The sequence below is a fragment of the Oryctolagus cuniculus genome, chromosome 21 (genome assembly GCF_051225735.1).
Source record: "Oryctolagus cuniculus isolate XC-2025 breed Fujian yellow rabbit chromosome 21, ASM5122573v1, whole genome shotgun sequence".
In the NCBI taxonomy this organism is placed as follows: Eukaryota; Metazoa; Chordata; class Mammalia; order Lagomorpha; family Leporidae; genus Oryctolagus; species Oryctolagus cuniculus.
Window position 1 is genome coordinate 14,130,966 of NC_142887.1, and position 17,821 is coordinate 14,148,786.

Genomic DNA, 17,821 nt, shown 5'->3' on the forward strand with positions numbered 1-17,821 from the left:
TACAACCACTGTTGACATCATCTCTATTTTCCAAGTATTATTATTAATTATTAAGATGATGATTAAAGAGGAATGGCAAAGCCATTTTTTTTTAAAAAATAGCAGCAACCACAAGAAAAACATTTTAATTGAAACAGACTACTAAGAATGATCAAACTCTTGCAATAATTTCTTTATTAAAAAAAGATTTATTTATTTATTTGAAAGTCAGAGTTACACAGAGAGAGAAGGAGTGACAGAGAGAGAGAGAGAGAGAGAGAGAGAGAAAGAGAGAGAGTCTTCCACCTGTTGATTCACTCCCCAGATGGCCGCAATGGCTGGAGCTGGACCAATCTGAAACCAGGAGCCTGGAGCTTCTTCCGGGTCTCCCACAGGGGCCCAAGGATTTGGGCCATCTTCTGCTGCTTTCCCAGGCCATAGCAGAGAGCTGGATCAGAAGTGGAGCAGCTAGGACTTAAACTGGTGCCCATATGGGATGCTGGCACTGCAGGTGGCAGCTTTACCCGCTACGCCACAGCACTGACCCTGCAATAATTTCAATTAACACTGACTATGAAGATTCCAGAGTTAAGTATAGGCAGCACTTCTGAGTGGAAAGTTATAGAGGAAGATCTCAGAATTGAAGTGTCCAGCTCCGTCTCCCATCAGCTGGCTTCTCAAGATGCCACCATGGCGCCTGGTGCCTAAAAGGCACTCAGCTTCCTTCCTGACAAGGCACGGGGGATCCCTGTCCTTGCAGAAAATCACCAAAGCACCAACGTACATCGCATCCCCAGGGAGCCCCCAGCTCCCACCGCTACAGCGTCCTTCTTCCTAGCCTAGCCTTTCCCTCTAACCAAGAAGAACGTGCAGCAAACTTCTTTTTAAAGCCTGTGTATTCTCCTATGTGTTTGTGCACACAAAGGAAACCAAGAGTCAGAACCAGGAGTTAAATCAAAAGGGAGGCGGAAAGCGAGACTTAAGTTTTGAAAGGCGTTCTGGGGAGTGGTGGGTAAATCCCTTTAGGGGCTAAAGGAATGGCTCCCCCCAGATGCCAGAGAGCCAGGACTCGCTGTCATTCCTCCATCTGCCCAGGCGACACTGGAGATGGGTGGGTTCTGCTGGCTGTGTCCAGGAGGCCGTCCACCCCAACCCTCCATGGCCCTTTCTCCACTCACTTCCTGCTTTTCCTTCCAGGCCCTGACCCGGCCTCTGCTCCTGGGCGAGGAAGCTACGGGCCTCCTGCTCGCAGGGCCTCAGAGGCGCGGATGAGCCCGTGTGGCCGGGAAGCAGAGAGCTCGGGGGCTGCCGGGGATGCCAGCCGGAGCCCAGCAGGTGAGAGAGATGGGCACAGCCAAAGAAGCCTGCTGGCGGAGAGTCAGAAAGAGCCAGGAAGGCAGAGGTTTTGTTTTTAAATTTACATATGAATGTGTATTAAATTGCTCAAATTTACACATCGTCATTGTAGCTATTTGTGGCATACCATGTGATATTTCTATACCTGTATACATCATACAGTGTGCAAACCAAGTCTGCCCAGCTGTCTCTGCAAACACAGGTTTCTTTGTGAGGAGCACATTTAAAATCCTTTCTTCAAGCTTTTTTTTAAAAAAAGATTTTATTTATTTATTTGAGAGAGAGAGTTACAGATAGTGAGAGGGAGAGACAGAAAGGTCTTCCATCCCTTGGTTCACTCCCCAGATGGCCGCAACGGCCAGAGCTGCGCCGATCTGAAGCCAGGAGCCAGGGGCTTCTTCCCAGTCTCCCACGTGGGTGCAGGAGCCCAAGGACCTGGGCCATCCTCCACTGCCCTCCCAGGCCACAGCAGAGAGCTGGCCTGGAAGAGGAACAGCCGGGACTAGAACGGGTGCCCATATGGGATGCTGGTGCTGCAGGCGGAGGATTAACCTACTGCGCCACGGTGCCAGCCCCTCTTCAAGCTTTTTTGAGACACGCAGTACATTACATTTTCTGTCGTCCCCCGCTGGGCCCTAGAACGCCAGGCTCACCTCCCTGCCATCTCACCTGTGACTGCCCTCTGCGGGCCCTGTTCTGTTCTGGATGCCGGCTCTAGTCTGTGCGGGAGGCAAGACAGGCGGTTCTGGAAAAAGAAAAGCCAGGGGATTTTTTCATCCCCTCCCTCCCCAGAAAACCCTGGGGGGATGTCCCCGGGCTCTGAGCGAAGGATGCCTCCCTCTCAGGGAGCCACCGGCGTTCCCTCCTCCCTGTTCCCTTTCCACCCAGCAAGGCCAGGGATGTGGATTCTGGAGGCAGACAGACTTGGACAGGAGTCTGACCTTGGCCACTTCTGGCCACGTGACCTTCCTCAGCTGCAAAGTGGGACCCGAGATCCCACACACAGCGCTGAGCTGGGAGGGTCTAAGGGTGGTGCTCAGGGCCTGGGGCATGGAAAACACTGAGTGAGTGAGAGAGTGAGAGAGTGGGTGGGTGAGTGGGTGAGTGGGTGGGTGAGTGGGTGGGTGGGTGAGTGGGTGAGTGGGTGGGTGAGTGAGTGGGTGAGTGAGTGAGTGGGTGGGTGAGTGGGTGGGTGGGTGAGTGGGTGAGTGGGTGGGTGAGTGAGTGGGTGAGTGAGTGAGTGGGTGGGTGAGTGAGTGGGTGAGTGAGTGAGTGGGTGGGTGAGTGGGTGGGTGGGTGAGTGGGTGAGTGGGTGGGTGAGTGAGTGAGTGGGTGGGTGAGTGACTGAGTGAGTGAGTGGATGAGTGAGTGAGTGGGTGAGTGGGTGGGTGACTGGGTGGGTGACTGGGTGAGTGGGAGGGTGAGTGGGTGGGTGATGTAGGACCCTAGGACAGGACCTGGTGGTCTGTAAGCCCCCAGGCAGAGGTGCTGAAGCACCATGGTCATGAGCATGAATTCAAGGAACGTGGGACCCCACCAGTGAGGAGGGAGGGCACAGGGCCTTCTGCTCAGAACCTCACAGCTTCTGGGCGCCAGGGGTGCTGCCTACATTGTCCCGTTCACTCCTCCGGCAGCTCTGCAGGAAGCAGCAGCCCAGAGAGCTTCAGGCACAGGCTCTCAAGACAGACTGCCCGAGTTCAAATCCCGACTCTGCCACTAACCCACCGAGGGACACTGAGCTCGTAACCCCTATGCCTCTGTTTCTCCATCCACACAATGGAGGTGATAAGGGTGTCCTCCTCATAAGGTTACTAGTATAGAGATTTGACAAGTTCTTTCAAAAATGTATTTATTGGGGGCTGGCGCTGTGGCGTAGTGGGTAAAGTCACTGCCTGCAGTGCCAACATCCTATATGGGCACCGGTTTGAGTCTCGGCTGCTCCACTTCCGATCCAGCTCTCTGCTATGGTCTGGGAAAGCAGTGGAGGGTGGCCCAGGTTCTTGGGCCCCAGCACCTGTGTGGGAGACTCAGCGGAAGCTCCTGGCTCCTGGCTTTGGATCAGCACAGCTGGTGGCCATTTGGGGAGTAAACCAATGGATGGAAGATTTCTTTCTCTCTCGGTAACTCAGCCTTTCAAATAAAATAAATAAATCTTTTAAAAATGTATTTATTTATTACCTGGTGACACACACACACACAGAGGTGTGGGGGGTGGGGAGCTCCCACACCTCTGGTTCCTCCTCAAATGCTCAAAGGGCCAGAGCTGGGACCTCAGTCCAGGTCTCCCACATGGGAGGTAGGAACCTAGTTATCCTTGACCCATCACTGCCACCTCCCAGGGTCAGTGTCAGCAGGAAGCAGGAGTCAGGAGCTGGAGCCAGGAATCAAACCCAGATCCTCCTGTGTGTAACACAGGCACCTTACCTGCTAGGCTGACGCCCGCGCCTAAATAAGTTCTTACACGTAAAGTCCCCAGCCCACTGAACACAGAGTAAAGTTTCTTATTACTATTAAGAGACAGTGGGGGGCCGGTGCCGTGGCTCACTTGGTTAATCCTCTGCCTGTGGTGCCGGCATCCCATATGGGCACCAGGTTCTAGTCCCGGTTGCTCCTCTTCCAGTCCAGCTCTCTGCTGTGGCCCAGGAGTGCAGGGGAGGATGGCCCAAGTGCTTGGGTCCCTGCATCCGCATGGGAGAGCAGAAGGACCTGGCTCCTGGCTTCGGATCGGCACAGTGCGCCGGCCAATGCAGCCATTTGGGGAATGAACCAACGGAAGGAAGACCTTTCTCTCTGTTTCTCTCTCTCACTGTCTATCTGTCAAATAAATTTAAAAAAAATAAAAGAGAGACAGGTGGAGCCGTTGTCTGCAGGAGGTGACAGCCCGGGATCACACAGCTTATACGGGAAGAAGCTGAGGTGCAAAGTCAAGTGTGAAGACAGACAGGTTCTTCCACTAACAGCCCCGCCTACGAGGGCTGGGCGACCCCTCCCACCAAGCCCTGTTCCGAGTAGAGGCAGTGCTCTGAGCGACGCCGTGGTGTGCTCACCACAACCCTGGGAGGGAGATGCCGTTATCCCCACTGAGCAGAGGAGGGAACTGAGGCTCTGAGATGGCAGGTCACGTGGGCCAGGCCACACAGATGGAAGTGGACACGCAGGACCCTGATGCTGCTGCCATGTGCCAGGAGGGGGCGCATCCCGACCGGAGGGCAAGGAGCTGCGGGGCGGGGACTGCCTTCCAAAGCCTGGGGCCTGGGCTCGGGCTCCTGCTCCTGCTCCAGGCGGGTCCTGACTGCTGCTTCCCTTCCCGCCTCTCCCCTGCAGGTTTGAGACGAGCCAACTCCGTGCAGGCCTCCAGACCCTCCCCGGCCTCCCTGCAGAGCCCAGCGCCTCCTCAGCTTGGGCAGCCAGGTACCTGCCACCACCTGCCCCCCCCGCCGCCCACGCTGCCGCTCGGCTGTGACCCCAGTACCTCCCAGCCCTGCTTGCTGAGCCCTTGGACTGGGGGGCACAGCTGCGGCCACCACTGAGCCCTAAGCCCCTCTGAGACCCACGGAAGTAATCCCCTGGGCAGGGATTCTGGGTGTGGGTGGAGCAGGAGCAGGAGGCGGCGAGGGAAAGAGGCAGGCACCCGCGTGGCCAGCCTCTGCTGCACCCTCAGTCTTGTCTCTATTCAGGCCTGGGCGGGGGGTAGCAGCCCCCCCCCAGGGCCCCAGATCATGGGCCAGACCAGCACTCACTTGCTCCTGTGCCTGCCCAGTGGCCTGTCTGTCCCACTGCTCCAAGAGAGAGCACGGGCTGCCGAGTCTCAGCTCAGTCTGCACCCCGGGACCCATGGGTGAAGCCCACACAGCGCTCCCCCCCCCCGAGCACAGAACTCTGGGTAGTCCACGCCGAGGTGGGACAGAGAGAAAATGCCAAGCTACTGTAGTTTAACAGCACAGGTGCCTGGGCTCAGATCCTGCTGCTTCACTTCCCGGCTGTGCGGCCTCAGGCGAGTCACTGAGCTTCCGCTGAGCCTCAGTTTCCCCATCCGTGAAATAGGAATGATGCCAGAACCTGCCTTGCAGGGTGGCTGCAAGGATCCCACGTCAAGTCTGTGTTCAGTGGGAACAGTTACCACATAGGAGCCATGTGTGCTGCCTCCATCCATCACAGCAGCGACAGATGCATTGCTTTCTAATGCACTATTGTTTAAAAAGATCTATTTCTTTGTTTCTTTGCAAGACAGAGTGACAAACAAGGAAGAGACTGAGACAAAGTGGTCTTCCATCCACTGGTCCACTCCGCAAACGGCTGCAACAGCCAGAGCTGAGCCAGGCAGAAGCAGGAGCCAGAAACCCCATCCTGGTCTCCCACGCGGGTGGTGGGGACCCAGGTGTTTGCGTCATCCTCTGCTGCCTTCCCAGGCACATTGGCAGGGAGCTGGATAGGAACCAGAGCAGCCAGGACTCGCACTGGCACTTCATATGGGGTGCTGATGTTGTAAGTGGCAGCTCAATCCATTGCGCCACAATGCTGGCCCCAGCCAGGCACTGTTTTTTGTTTTTTTGTTTTTTTAATTTCTTTTTCTTTTTCTTTTTTGACAGGCAGAGTGGACAGTGAGAGAGAGATAGAGAGAAAGGTTGTCCTTTACCGTTGGTTCATCCTCCAATGGCCGCCACGGCTGGCGCGCTGCAGCTGGTGCACCGCACTGATCCGAAGCCAAGAGCCAGGTGCTTCTCCTGGTCTCCCATGCGGGTGCAGGGCCCAAGCACTTGGGCCATCCTCCACTGCACTCCCAGGCCATAGCAGAGAGCTGGCCTGGAAGAGGGGCAATCAGGACAGAATCTGGCGCCCCGACTGGGACTAGAACCCCGTGTGCCGGTGCCGCAGGCGGAGGATTAGCCTATTGAGCTGCGGCACCAGCCAGGCACTGGTTTTAAATGCTGCACACATATTAGATCTTTTTTTTTTTTTAAAGATTTATTTATTTATTGGAAAGGCAGAGTTACAAAGAGGCAGAGAGAGAAAGAGAGAGAAAGGTCTTCCATCTGCTGATACATTCCCCCAAATGGCCACAATACTCAGAGCTGGGAAGATCCGAAGCCAGGAGCCAGGAGCTTCTTCTGGGTCTCCCAAGTGGATGCAGGGGCCCAAGGACTTACACCACCTTATGCTGCTTTTCTAGGACATAGTGGAGAGCTGGATCGGAAGTGGAACAGCCAGGGCTCAAGCCACGCCCACGTGGGATGCCTGAACTGCAGGCAGTGGCTTTACCCGCTATGCCGCAGCGCTGGCCCCTTAGATAATTTTTTTAAAAAGTGATACCTCCCACTATTTTGAGTACTTTCAGATATGCTCATTCCCATTCTTTAGATGAGAAAACTGAGGTTCAGAGGCATCAAGGAACTTGCTCCAGGTCACACCACTGAGATCCAAACCCAGGTTGCCTGGCTGCAGCCACACCACTGGGCCGGACCCTTGGGAGGCCAGTTTCACCTGCATCCAGCCCAGCTCCAGACACTTGCTATCCAAGGACCCCACCGCAAGGCCCCGTGACTCTGGGAGGAGCCCGGGATTCTGCACTTTTAAAAGCTTCCCTCACTGTGGTCGGGAAACCAGGATTCAGTCACTTTTCCGTCCCCTTTTTGTCTCCCTGTAGAGGTGGCGCCGCCGAGTGACCCTGGCTCTACAGGGGCCCCTGCCCCACCCCGGGAGGAGAGAATGGGAGGAGCTGGGGGCTTCTCGGCAGTCGCAACCAGGGAGGACCGGGCAGCCCACCCACCCGGCCCCTTTTCCCAAGCCTCTGCTGCTGCCCCCCAGCCTGCCGCGGCCCCTCCCCGCCAGCCGCCACCCCCGGAGGAGGACGAAGAGGAAGCCAACAGTTACGATTCGGATGAAGCAAGTAGGTGGCACTTACGGCAGTGGCAACTGGGAAAAGTCACTTCCAAGGCCAACAACCCCGGGGAAGCTCCCCGAACAGCCCTGTTGTCCCCCAGCCCCTAATCGGCTACCCCCAGTGACCCTGCTCACCCCGTTATCAAGTGCAGGTGTGAGCTCCTAAATCCGCAGAGCAGAATCAGCTTACTAGGTGGGTGTGCGGTGGGAAAATACTCCAACCTCCGCACTGCCACCTGGGTCACTGTGAGGAACGCCGCTCGGTGGTGCTCCGCGGACTCCCTGTGTGCCCCCGGCTGGGCCTCGGAATTAGCATAGGCCCCAGAGGCTTCTCAGCTCTCTATGTCTGCTAAAGGTATCTGTACTCATGTCATTGCACCTGTCATTGAGTCCTCTACCACGTCCCTGCTCTGCACACTTCTCCCCGCCGAGGGGGGCTGGGACTGCACGGGAGAACTGGAAGAAGGCGGGACCGGCAGGTATCTGGGTCCAGTAAGCACCTGGGGGAGGGGACGTCCTGAGAGGTCCCGGCCTCCCAGTAGAAATGGACCGCAGTCTGTGACCGTGGCCGTCACGTTCTCTGTCTCCGTTGTAACGTGGGAGCAGCACGCAGGCTGAGGGCAAACTGAGACCCTCCTGGGAACACAAGTCCCAGGGACTCGGAGCCCCGCCCCGCCGAGCCCGTCTGTCACGCCAGGCGCTGTCCCCCGTGAGTTCTGTGCTGCAGCCATGGACGCGTCCGTAGGCGCCTGGGAAGAGGCGCCCCAGCTGCTCCCACTTCACAGACGGGGACGCAGGCTCCAGGGGCGCTCAGGACTCGTGTATGCTCATGCAGCCTGCTGCACAGGGTCAGAGGCTAGACCGGGTGAAGGGTCAGCTGCCCGCTGTGTCCCCTGTGCTCGCCCGTGGGCCAAGGGTCCTGCAGTCCACCCTCTGTCAGCCGTGGGCCACTTCTGCCCTGCAGGTGCACGGGGTCCACCCACCTCCCCACCTCTTCGCATCCTGGCCCTTGCCCCAGGACAGCGACCACTGCTCCCTCCATCTGCCCTAAACGCCCCATCCCACCGGACAGGGTGCCCCTCCCAGCCTCAGGTCTGCCCTGAGGTTTATAACAAGGCTGTCCTGTGCTAGACTGTGACCTTGTCACTCTGCCCCTAGTCTCTGTATTTGACAACAGTGCACTGAGCATGCTGTTCTAGGTGTGAGGGACACCATGGTGAAGCATGTTAATTCCAGCAGAGAGAGGGAGAGTGAACACCCCAGCAAGTTCATTTCCAACAGACAGCACCGTGAAGGAAGCAAAATGTGGCTGGAGAAGGGGGACTGCATTAGGCGGAGTGATCAGGGAGGGCTTCCTTGAGGAGGTGGCACTGGAGCTGAGAAGGAGAAGGAGAAGGTGCCAGCCACATGAGGATCTAGAGGGAGAGAGCACTTTGGGCCGAGGGAATGGCAAATGCTAAGATTCAATTTATCCTTTCAAACAAAAACCTGCAAGAGGTTCGTGGAAAAGTGGAATTAAACGATAATGCAAAATTTCCATGAACTTTGTAGAACCCCCTTGTCGGTGAGCACCCACTGTGTGCCCTGTGCTGAGCACAGTGGGGACACAGCCGTCCACGTGACCGTCCCAGCCCTGGCCCTCCTGGGGCTGTCAATCTCGTAGGACAGGAAGTCACTACCTACACAAGTGCCCCCGTGGTGATCTGGCCCCAGGTGCGCTGAGGGCTCCAGGCTGGGCGTCCAGGGCAGGCTTTGAGTCTCCCCTCTTCTGCAGTCTCAAGGCCCAGAAGGTGCTCGGGAAATGTTTGCTGAATGACTAAACGAGCGTTCTCTTGGTCCCTGTCTCTGCCTCCTGCAGCCACCCTGGGGGCCCTGGAGTTCAGCTTGCTGTACGACCAGGATAACAGTTCTCTGCACTGCACCATCATCAAGGCCAAGGTGGGTGAGGGGTCCAGTGGGGGACGTCTCTGGAGGCGCGGGTGGGGCGGGGCTGCCGGGCCTGTCCAGGCCATGTCTGCCCGTGGCACTGACAGTGATGAGAAGTGGGCCGTCGTTAGCCACAGGGAGTTCTTGGGAGGGAGCTTCCTCTAGGGACGGTGCCGGGGGGTGGGGGGCGATTCCCTTGTGTGTGCCACCTCCTGGGAGCAGAGGCAGCAGCTGTTGGGCCTGTGCACGGTTACCCCCGCCCCATCCCCAGGTCCGTCCGGCTCCTGCCACCAAGTTGGCATGGCGGCGAGCTGGGGGTCTGTCATGGAGGGCACAGCACGCTGATGTGGGCTTCTGGGGGCAGGGGGGAGGGGAGGCCACGCTGCAGGCCCCAGGGAGCTAAAGACTCCGCTCCAGATCCCAACAAAAGCTGAGTGAGGTCCACGTGAGCCAGTCTCCTCCAGGCCAAAGAGCAGCTCAGCCGCTTCCTGGCTGTGTGACCTGGGGGAAGTCACTAAGCCCCTCTGTGTCTCGGGGACAATAGCAGCATCCCGCATGGACATGGCTGTGCCAGGACGGCCACACCTGTGCCTGTCTCCTTACAGTGATAACTACGACCTCCCTCGGGGGCCGGTGTTGTGGCACAGCAGGTAGAACTGCCTCCTGGGACGCCGGATCGTGCGAGCGCCAGTTCGAGTCCTGACTGCTCTGCTTCCAAACCAGCTCCCCGCTAATGTGCTTGGGGAGGCAGTGGAAGACGGCTCACGTACTTGGGCCCCTGCATCCACGTGGGAGACCCGGATGGACTTCCAAGCTCCTGGCTGCACCTGGCCCAGCTCTCACTGCTGTGGCTATTTGCAGAGTGAACCAGCAGATAGATGCTTGCTCACTCGCTCTCTCTCTCTCTCTCTTTGACAGGCAGAATTAGACAGTGAGAGAGAGAGAGAGAGAGACAGAGAGAAAGGTCTTCCTTTTTTCCATTGGTTAAGCCCCCAAATGGCTGTTACCGCCAGTGCACTGCGCCGATCCGAAGCCAGGAGCCAGGTGCCTCCTCCTGGTCTCCCATGGGGTATAGGGCCCAAGCACTTGGGCCATCCTCCACTGCCCTCCCAGGCCACAGCAGAGAGCTGGCCTGGAAGAGGGGCAACTGGGACAGAATCCGGCGCCCCAACCGGGACTAGAACCCGGTGTGCCGGCGCCGCAAGGCAGAGGATTATCCTAGTGAGCCACGGCGCCAGGTACTCTCTCTCTGTCCCTCCCTCTCTCTCTTGCTCTGCCTTTTTTTTTTTTAAGATTTATTTATTTATTTGAAAGGCAGAGTTACACGGAGAGACAGAGAGAGAGGTCTTCCATCCACTGGTTCACTCCCAAAATGGCCACAATGGCCAGTCTGAAGCCAGCAGCAGGAGCTTCTTCCAGGTCTCCCACGTGGGTGCAGGAGCCCAGGCACTTGAGCCACCTTCCGCTGCTTTCCCAGGCCATTAGCAGGGAGGTGGCTCGGAAGTGGAGTTGCTGGGAATCAAACCGGCACCCGTATGGGATGTCAACGCCGCAGGCCGTTACTGTTCGGATGCCCCTGTGGGGGTGATGAGTTGGGTCAGGAACCCTTCGTGCGACTCCCAGCCCCTCCGCCCCTCCACCAAGCCCCTCCTTTAGCAGGCTTGCGCTGAGGCCCTGCCGGGGATCAGCCACTGTCACGGGTGCCTCGAGGCTCCGAGCCCACCCCAGTAGGAGAGGTCCGGACGTGTGTTGTCCTTTCTCATCCACGCCTCTGAGGCTGGGGCTCCTGAGCCACGTGGTGCAGGCTGGAAACTGAAGTCCACGCCGCTGGTGGGGGTGGGGTGGACCATCGCAGGTGAGACCCAGCAGAGGCCCCCCAGGACCCCATGAAGTGGGCTGTCGTCAGCCTCCATGAACAGATGGGGAAACTGAGGTGCCAGGAGGTCACTGGACACACCCATGGTCTCTGTGCTGTGAGAGGGGACGGCGGGAGCCCTGAGGTGAGGCCCCGCCCCAGGCTGGGTGTGCGGGAGTGCGCAGTGTGTGCGGGAGCCCAGGAATCTGGGGGCCACCCGGAGTAACCACGCAACATAGTTCTGCCCCAAACCCGCTTCGTCCCACGTCTGCCTCAGCGGAGAATCCTCCCAGCCCATATATGGATGGAGAAACTGACTTCTCAGGAGCGAGGCCCAGAACCCAGAACCCAGAACCCAGGCAGCTCCTCCTTCCCTGGCTCCCCTTCTCCCTGCCCCCCTACTCTGGGGCCACCGTGACTCACTGTGGGTCAGACTCTTTACAGGGGGGGCGCCTTGAAATCTCACCACTCCCTAAACAAAACATTGCACGGCCCCCTTTGGACAGGTGAGGGATTCAGGCCCCTGGAGGCTAAGAAGTTGCCTAAGGCCACACAGCCAGGCAGTGCCGCGTCTTTAACCCTGTCTGATCCTACACTCTTCCCACAGTGCTCGTTTCCCTCTTCTCTCTCTGAAAAAGGAAGCCCGGGGAATGACTGAGGGTCGGCTGGAGACACATGCCAGGACGATGCCCGTTGTCTGGGGCAGCTGAGGGCCCAGCCCGCCCCGCCAGGCCCTCACACTCCAGCCCGCCCCAGCCAGGCCCTCACGCCCCAGCCCGCCCCAGGCCCTCATGGCCCAACCCCCTCTCTTGCAGGGGCTGAAGCCCATGGATTCCAACGGCTTGGCTGATCCCTACGTGAAGCTGCATCTCCTGCCAGGAGCCAGCAAGGTACCATATGGCCTGGGCTTGGCAGGCACCCAAGGCCTCAGCTCCGAGCCCAAAGCAGCCAACCCGCCCCAAGTCCCCGCCCCTCACCGTGAGTGGCAAAGCCCTTGCTAGGTAGGGGTAAAGAGTGCGCAGGGAGTCCCTGGAGGGGAGGGGTCTCCCCACCCACTCATGCCCACAGCCAGGCATTCCTCACCCTTGCCCTTCGACAGAACTAAACAGCTCACCCCAGCCTTAGATAACGTGAGGAAAGATCTTCAAAGGCTCATGAATAAACGAAATTGAAAGGTGGGTTTATCTTGGTGCAGAAAATTTTGTCTTCGGAAAGCTCATAGGAATACATATGCTGAACAAACCACACAGATTCTCAAAGTTTTTGCACCTAAAATAAGCACATCTTTGAATTCCATTTCTGCACAGCCGTTGGCGATGCCCTCGTATCCCCTCCCTCGAGGGGCCGGAGCCCCTGCCCCACCACCCAGCCCTCGCTCCCCTCCCTCGAGGGGCCGGAGCCCCTGCCCCACCACCCAGCCCTCGCTCCCCTCCCTCGAGGGGCCGGAGCCCCTGCCCCACCACCCAACCCTCGCTCCCCCCTCCCTCGAGGGGCCGGAGCCCCTGCCCCACCACCCAGCCCTCGCTCCCTCCCTCGAGGGGCCGGAGCCCCTGCCCCACCACCCAGCCCTCGCTCCCCCCTCCCTCGAGGGGCCGGAGCCCCTGCCCCACCACCCAGCCCTCGCTCCCCCCTCCCTCGAGGGGCCGGAGCCCCTGCCCCACCACCCAGCCCTCGCTCCCCTCCCTCGAGGGGCCGGAGCCCCTGCCCCACCACCCAGCCCTCGCTCCCCTTCCAGCTGAGGCGCCAGCTCCCGCTCTGCCCCGGATGGGCCTCCCCCCTGTGCACTGGCCCACCCCAAGCACAGAGCTGCACGTGGACGGGCCTGTGCCCCCCGGGCCCGAGCTGGCACTTTGCTGTGCTGATCCTCATGGGGTCCCCTAGGCAGGGGTGGCGGTTGTCTTGATTCCATGACTTAGAATGCGTACATGCTATTCAGATGTCCCATGTGATGAAGGAGGATGCATGTGCACACAGGCACATACACACAAATACATACATACATACACACCTGCACGCACATACATGCACAAACACCCAAACATAGATATGTGCACACACATATACATGCAAACACACATAAGCATGTATGTATGTGTGCATACATAAACACAGGCACACATGTATACACACATACACACCTATGCACAAACACACACTATACATACTTATACACACATACATACACACCTTCACACATATACATGCACATACATACATACACATTTACATATACATGCAAACATACATATATGTACATGCACACATACACAAACACAGGCACACATGGACACGCATACTACACATACTTATACACACATACATACATGCACATGCACACTTACACACACACACTCTCTCACTGTTTCTTCAGAACAGGGAAAAAGGGTCCCTCCCCTGGCCATGGCCGGTTTTGGCGGAACTTGACCCCTCTCCTTCCGACACCCCAGTGACATTCGCTTTCCTGGTCCCCACCCAGATGCTCTGCTTTGCCCAGTCCGAGCCCCACACAGTTAGCGTGACTTAGGCCGCTGCTCTGGTCTGGGTGCACTCCAGCCTCCCTAGGGCGCAGGGGCAGCTCATCCCCTCAAGGAGTTTCAGGCATGAGGGCGCTATCTGGGGGACAGCGGGAGCCACCCCAGCTCCTGCCCAGGAACGGGTGACTCTTATTTTCTCAGAGCAAGACGCCGGTGCTTTCTTACCTTCAGGCAGGGCTCAAGGAAGGGGCCATGTGCACGGGGGTGGGGGACCCAGAGCCCAGCGTGGATCCCTTTGTCCATAGCCATCACCCCAGAGGGTCCCCCTCACTCCCTGAGAACATGTGCTGGGGACGGCCACGCCCCCGGATGCTCCCCCGAGCCCGCCCAGGGATGGTGCTCCAGGGCCAGCTCCCCGCTGAGGCCGGCGTCTGCCTGTCCCTCTCCCCGGGCTCCAGTCTAACAAGCTGCGGACAAAAACACTGCGTAACACGCGGAACCCTGTGTGGAACGAGACGCTGGTCTACCATGGCATCACCGAGGAGGACGTGCAGAGGAAGACCCTCAGGTACCCACGGCTGTCCCGGGCCCGCTCCTCATAAAGGCCCCCGGGGGGAGTGTCTTGGCTATATTTACAGACAGTGCATATGTCCAGCAGAATCTTGTGGGAATACCGTCGTCCCTGACGATCCACAGGGGACTGTTCCAGAACCCTCCGCAGACACCACACCTGGATGTTCAGGTTCCCGATGGGAGCTGGGGCCATGTGTGCCTGGATGCACACGCATCCTCCCACGTGTTCTCATTCATCCCTACGTAACTCAGGACCCCCGATACCAGAGTGGGTCGTCCTTTTCTTTAGGGAGTAAGAGCAAGGAATCTTCTCTCTGCACATTCAGCATAGGCACTTTTTCTTCCCAAACGTTTCGATCCGTGGTTGCTGAAGCCACAACACAGATGCACAGGCTGACATAACGTGGAACAAAGGAAGCTACACATGGAAGAGAACGGATCCACTTATAGGGAGGGCAGAAACAGGCCACATGGCTCGCTGGGGCCAGAGGTCATGACCGTAGTCATCTTGGAGACGGGCGTGCCTGGAAGATTCCACAGCAGGCACTGGGGGTTCTGTGTCTCGTTCTGGGTATGGGCTGGGCAGGTGTACGCACGTGCCAGCCTGCTGTGGGTGTGTGCAGCAGGCTATGGGTGTGTGCACCTGCTGAGTGAGAGTGACACTCAGGAAGGAAGGGCTAGAGGAGCCAGCCTCTGGCTCCACAAACAGGACACAATCTGATTCCTTTACGTGTTGCACGCTCCTCCCAGCACCCACCACAGCACTGGCCGCATGGCACAGCTCAGTGTTGCTTCCTCTTTCTCTCCCCAACCACCCTTCCTTCGGCGCTAGGATCTCCGTCTGTGACGAGGACAAATTTGGCCATAATGAGTTCATCGGTGAGACGAGATTTTCCCTCAAGAAGCTGAAGCCCAACCAGAGGAAGAATTTCAACATCTGCCTGGAGCGGGTGATCCCCGTACGTGGGCCTGCCCCCGAATGGGGGTGGGTGGGGCGGCCGGCCACCTGCCAGTCACGAGCTCAGGAATCGCCACACACAGGAGTCGGTAGAGGGTGGGCTCTGTGGACAGACGCCGTGGGTCCCAGCCCTGCTGTTTACAGGAGAGCCTGAGGGCGACCAGTTCGCCTCTCCAAGTCTCAGTTTTCTCATCTATATGATGGGACAGTGTGGTGCTGACCCCAAAGGCCTCTTAAGGATCAAGTGAGACCGCCCATGCGAAGCATTGGAAGCGCTGCTTTGGTCGTGAGAGCAAGAAGGGGCAAGACTGGGGCTCCACAGTGGGACTGCACTGCAGAATTCCCGGGGAGGGGGTGTTAAACCAGAGCTCCGCACGCCTCCCCTGCAGACTCCTGGTGGGGAAGTGCTGGCCCCACGCACAGCAGTCTGCACAGTTAGAGAAACCCAAAGTGCCCTGTGTGATCTGTGGGCGATTTGAGCCCAGGGAGGGGCGTAAGTTGCTGCGGCCCCTCCATGCAGCAGTGGCAGAGAGCCCCGCCCTCCTGCAGCCCCTGGCCATGGGGACCAGGAGGGGAGATCCTACAGCACCCTCCTCCAGATGGAATAGTGTGCACTGTGCCACACCCGTCTCTGTAGCTCAAGCAGGACACAAGGGGCAGAGCAGGGAAGGATTCACACTGACTGCCGGGCTGCAGGGCGGCGTTCAAGGCGGGTCCTCCAGGCCTTTGCATGGCCGCGGCCAGCTCACCAGGCTTCCGCTCCCTGGCCTCGCTCACTGGGGGGCCAGCAGCCTCTGGGTGCACTCATGTCGTGGGGTAGGGTGCGGCCAGCCCTGAGACACAGAGGGGGCAGGACAGGCAGAGGCCGGCAGACGCCAAAAACGCTGCTGACCACATTCTGCCCTTTGTCCCTCCTGGTGAACCCCATCACCACCACCCGCCCCCCATGACCACCTGCTCCATGCGTCCCCTCCCCTCGGGACCTGTTTTCCTCATCTCTAAAGTGAGGAAGTTTGGGCTGAACCCGTGATTTTACTTCTTTGTTTTCCTTTTATTTGGAGGCAGAGAGAGAGAGACAGATGAGATCTTCTCTCTGTTGGTTCACTCCCCAAGTGACCGCAATAGCTGGGGCTGAGTCAGGCTGAAGTCAGGAGCCCTGAGCTCAGTCTGGGTCTCCCATGTGGGTGGCAGGGACTCAGGTATACGAGCGACCACCTGCTGCCCCCTAGGGTGTGCAGCAAGCAGAACTGGGACTCGAATCCCCGCACTCCATCGGGGAATGCAGGCGTCCGATGCGGCATCTTGATCCGCTCCAGCCAGTGGTTTCAAACTGTGTTTCTCAGAGCCTTAGAGGCCAGCAAAAAGCCTTGGGAGCCAAGGAGGGAGCAGCCTCTGTGGGTCGGGCCCCAGGGCCCCTGGGCTGGTCAGTCCTGGCAGGTGAAGTCTTGCCTGTTTTATGAGTAGGGTTCTCTGTCACTTCTTGGCAGTGTGAGCTCGGGCAGGTGGCTTAACCACTGCGGCCCTCAGTGCCCTTCTCTGTAGCAGCTCCTCCGTCATAGGCTGCCGTGCACAGAGTCTGCCATGTGGTTGTGGCTTATTGGTTTTGGCCAAAAGAGGGCAAGCAGCTTGGAGGACGCAGGCCCCGGGTCTGGAAGCCGATGGGAGTGTGAGGGCCGGGTGGGCCTGGTTGGGCAGGGAGATGACCTCACCTTTCCTTTCTCTTCCCCCTTTCAAGATGAAACGTGCCGGGACCACCGGGTCGGCCCGCGGCATGGCCCTGTACGAGGAGGAGGTGAGTGCCAAGCAGGAACGGAAGCCATAGTCGGGGTCCCTGCCGCCGCCTGGCTGCCCTGCCATCTCCCTCTTCTCGCCTTCCCTGGCCCCACCCTTGCTCCTTCTCCCACACGGCCCACCCGTGGGTCCACTGTGAGAGCTGCCCCTTTGCCCAGTGCAGTAGGACACAAGACCGGGGCCTCTGCGGTGGGGCAGCCCCACCCTCTCACAGCCAGGATGCCCGTGAGTTCCCCGACCCTGCAGACAGTGACACGGGACTAGAGCAGCTCCCTCCATTGGGAGCTGGGCAGGCTCTCCTCCCTAAGAGAGAACAACACAGCCTTGCCCTCTGCCTGGGCTCCTCCATGGCTCCAGGGACCACCCTGGAGAGAAGTCTGAGGCCGAGCCAAGGGTGCAGCCGTGCCTGGGTGCTATGCTTGCAGCCAGGGCCTGGGCTGCTTCTACGTAAAGCCGCTGCCCCCCTCTACCTCAGACCTTCCATCAGTTTCTTCATAGGGTTGGGGCATCTGCTGTCCATGGTGCTGCCCATGGTGGACCTGGCCTGGCTCCTCCTGCCTCCAGGGCTTCTTCCCTAATGCCCACCATCCCCATGGCCTGCCCTCTCCCTCCCTGACCCCCACTGCCTTCTCTGTACCCTGCACCGTGCAGCAGGTGGAGCGTGTTGGGGACATTGAGGAGCGTGGCAAGATCCTGGTGTCCCTCATGTACAGCACTCAGCAGGGAGGCCTCATCGTGGGCATCATACGCTGTGTGCACCTGGCAGCCATGGACGCCAACGGCTACTCAGACCCGTTCGTCAAACTGTGAGTCGTTGCCACGCGACGGTGAAGGGCCCTGGGGTGGGGTGGGATGGGGGCGGGGGGCGGGCATCAGACCGCTACCCTGAGATCATTGCACACTGAGAACCAGGGAGGGGAAGGAACCAGCCTGAGGCCACACAGCAAAAGCCGCGATTGGAAGCAGCCAGCGTGTGAGGCTGGAGTCTCGGGCAGTCAGACGGCTGTGTCATATCTGCCACCTGGGGGG

At 58.7% G+C, this 17,821-nt stretch overlaps 1 protein-coding gene across 7 annotated transcripts in view; it reads left to right on the forward strand.

The window, feature by feature from the left end:
- The window catches only part of RPH3A (rabphilin 3A), a 247,979-nt gene that overhangs the window by 220,758 nt on the left and 9,400 nt on the right, over positions 1-17,821 (forward strand). For all 7 annotated transcript variants that reach the window (XM_051826562.3, XM_051826564.3, XM_089323167.1 and 4 more), the window contains 9 exons: positions 1,177-1,314; positions 4,660-4,746; positions 6,980-7,222; positions 9,074-9,153; positions 11,812-11,886; positions 13,929-14,038; positions 14,876-15,002; positions 16,737-16,793; positions 17,444-17,598. In XM_051826562.3, coding sequence (XP_051682522.1) covers positions 1,177-1,314; positions 4,660-4,746; positions 6,980-7,222; positions 9,074-9,153; positions 11,812-11,886; positions 13,929-14,038; positions 14,876-15,002; positions 16,737-16,793; positions 17,444-17,598 — 1,072 coding nt within the window. The remainder of the gene's footprint in view (positions 1-1,176; positions 1,315-4,659; positions 4,747-6,979; positions 7,223-9,073; positions 9,154-11,811; positions 11,887-13,928; positions 14,039-14,875; positions 15,003-16,736; positions 16,794-17,443; positions 17,599-17,821) is intronic.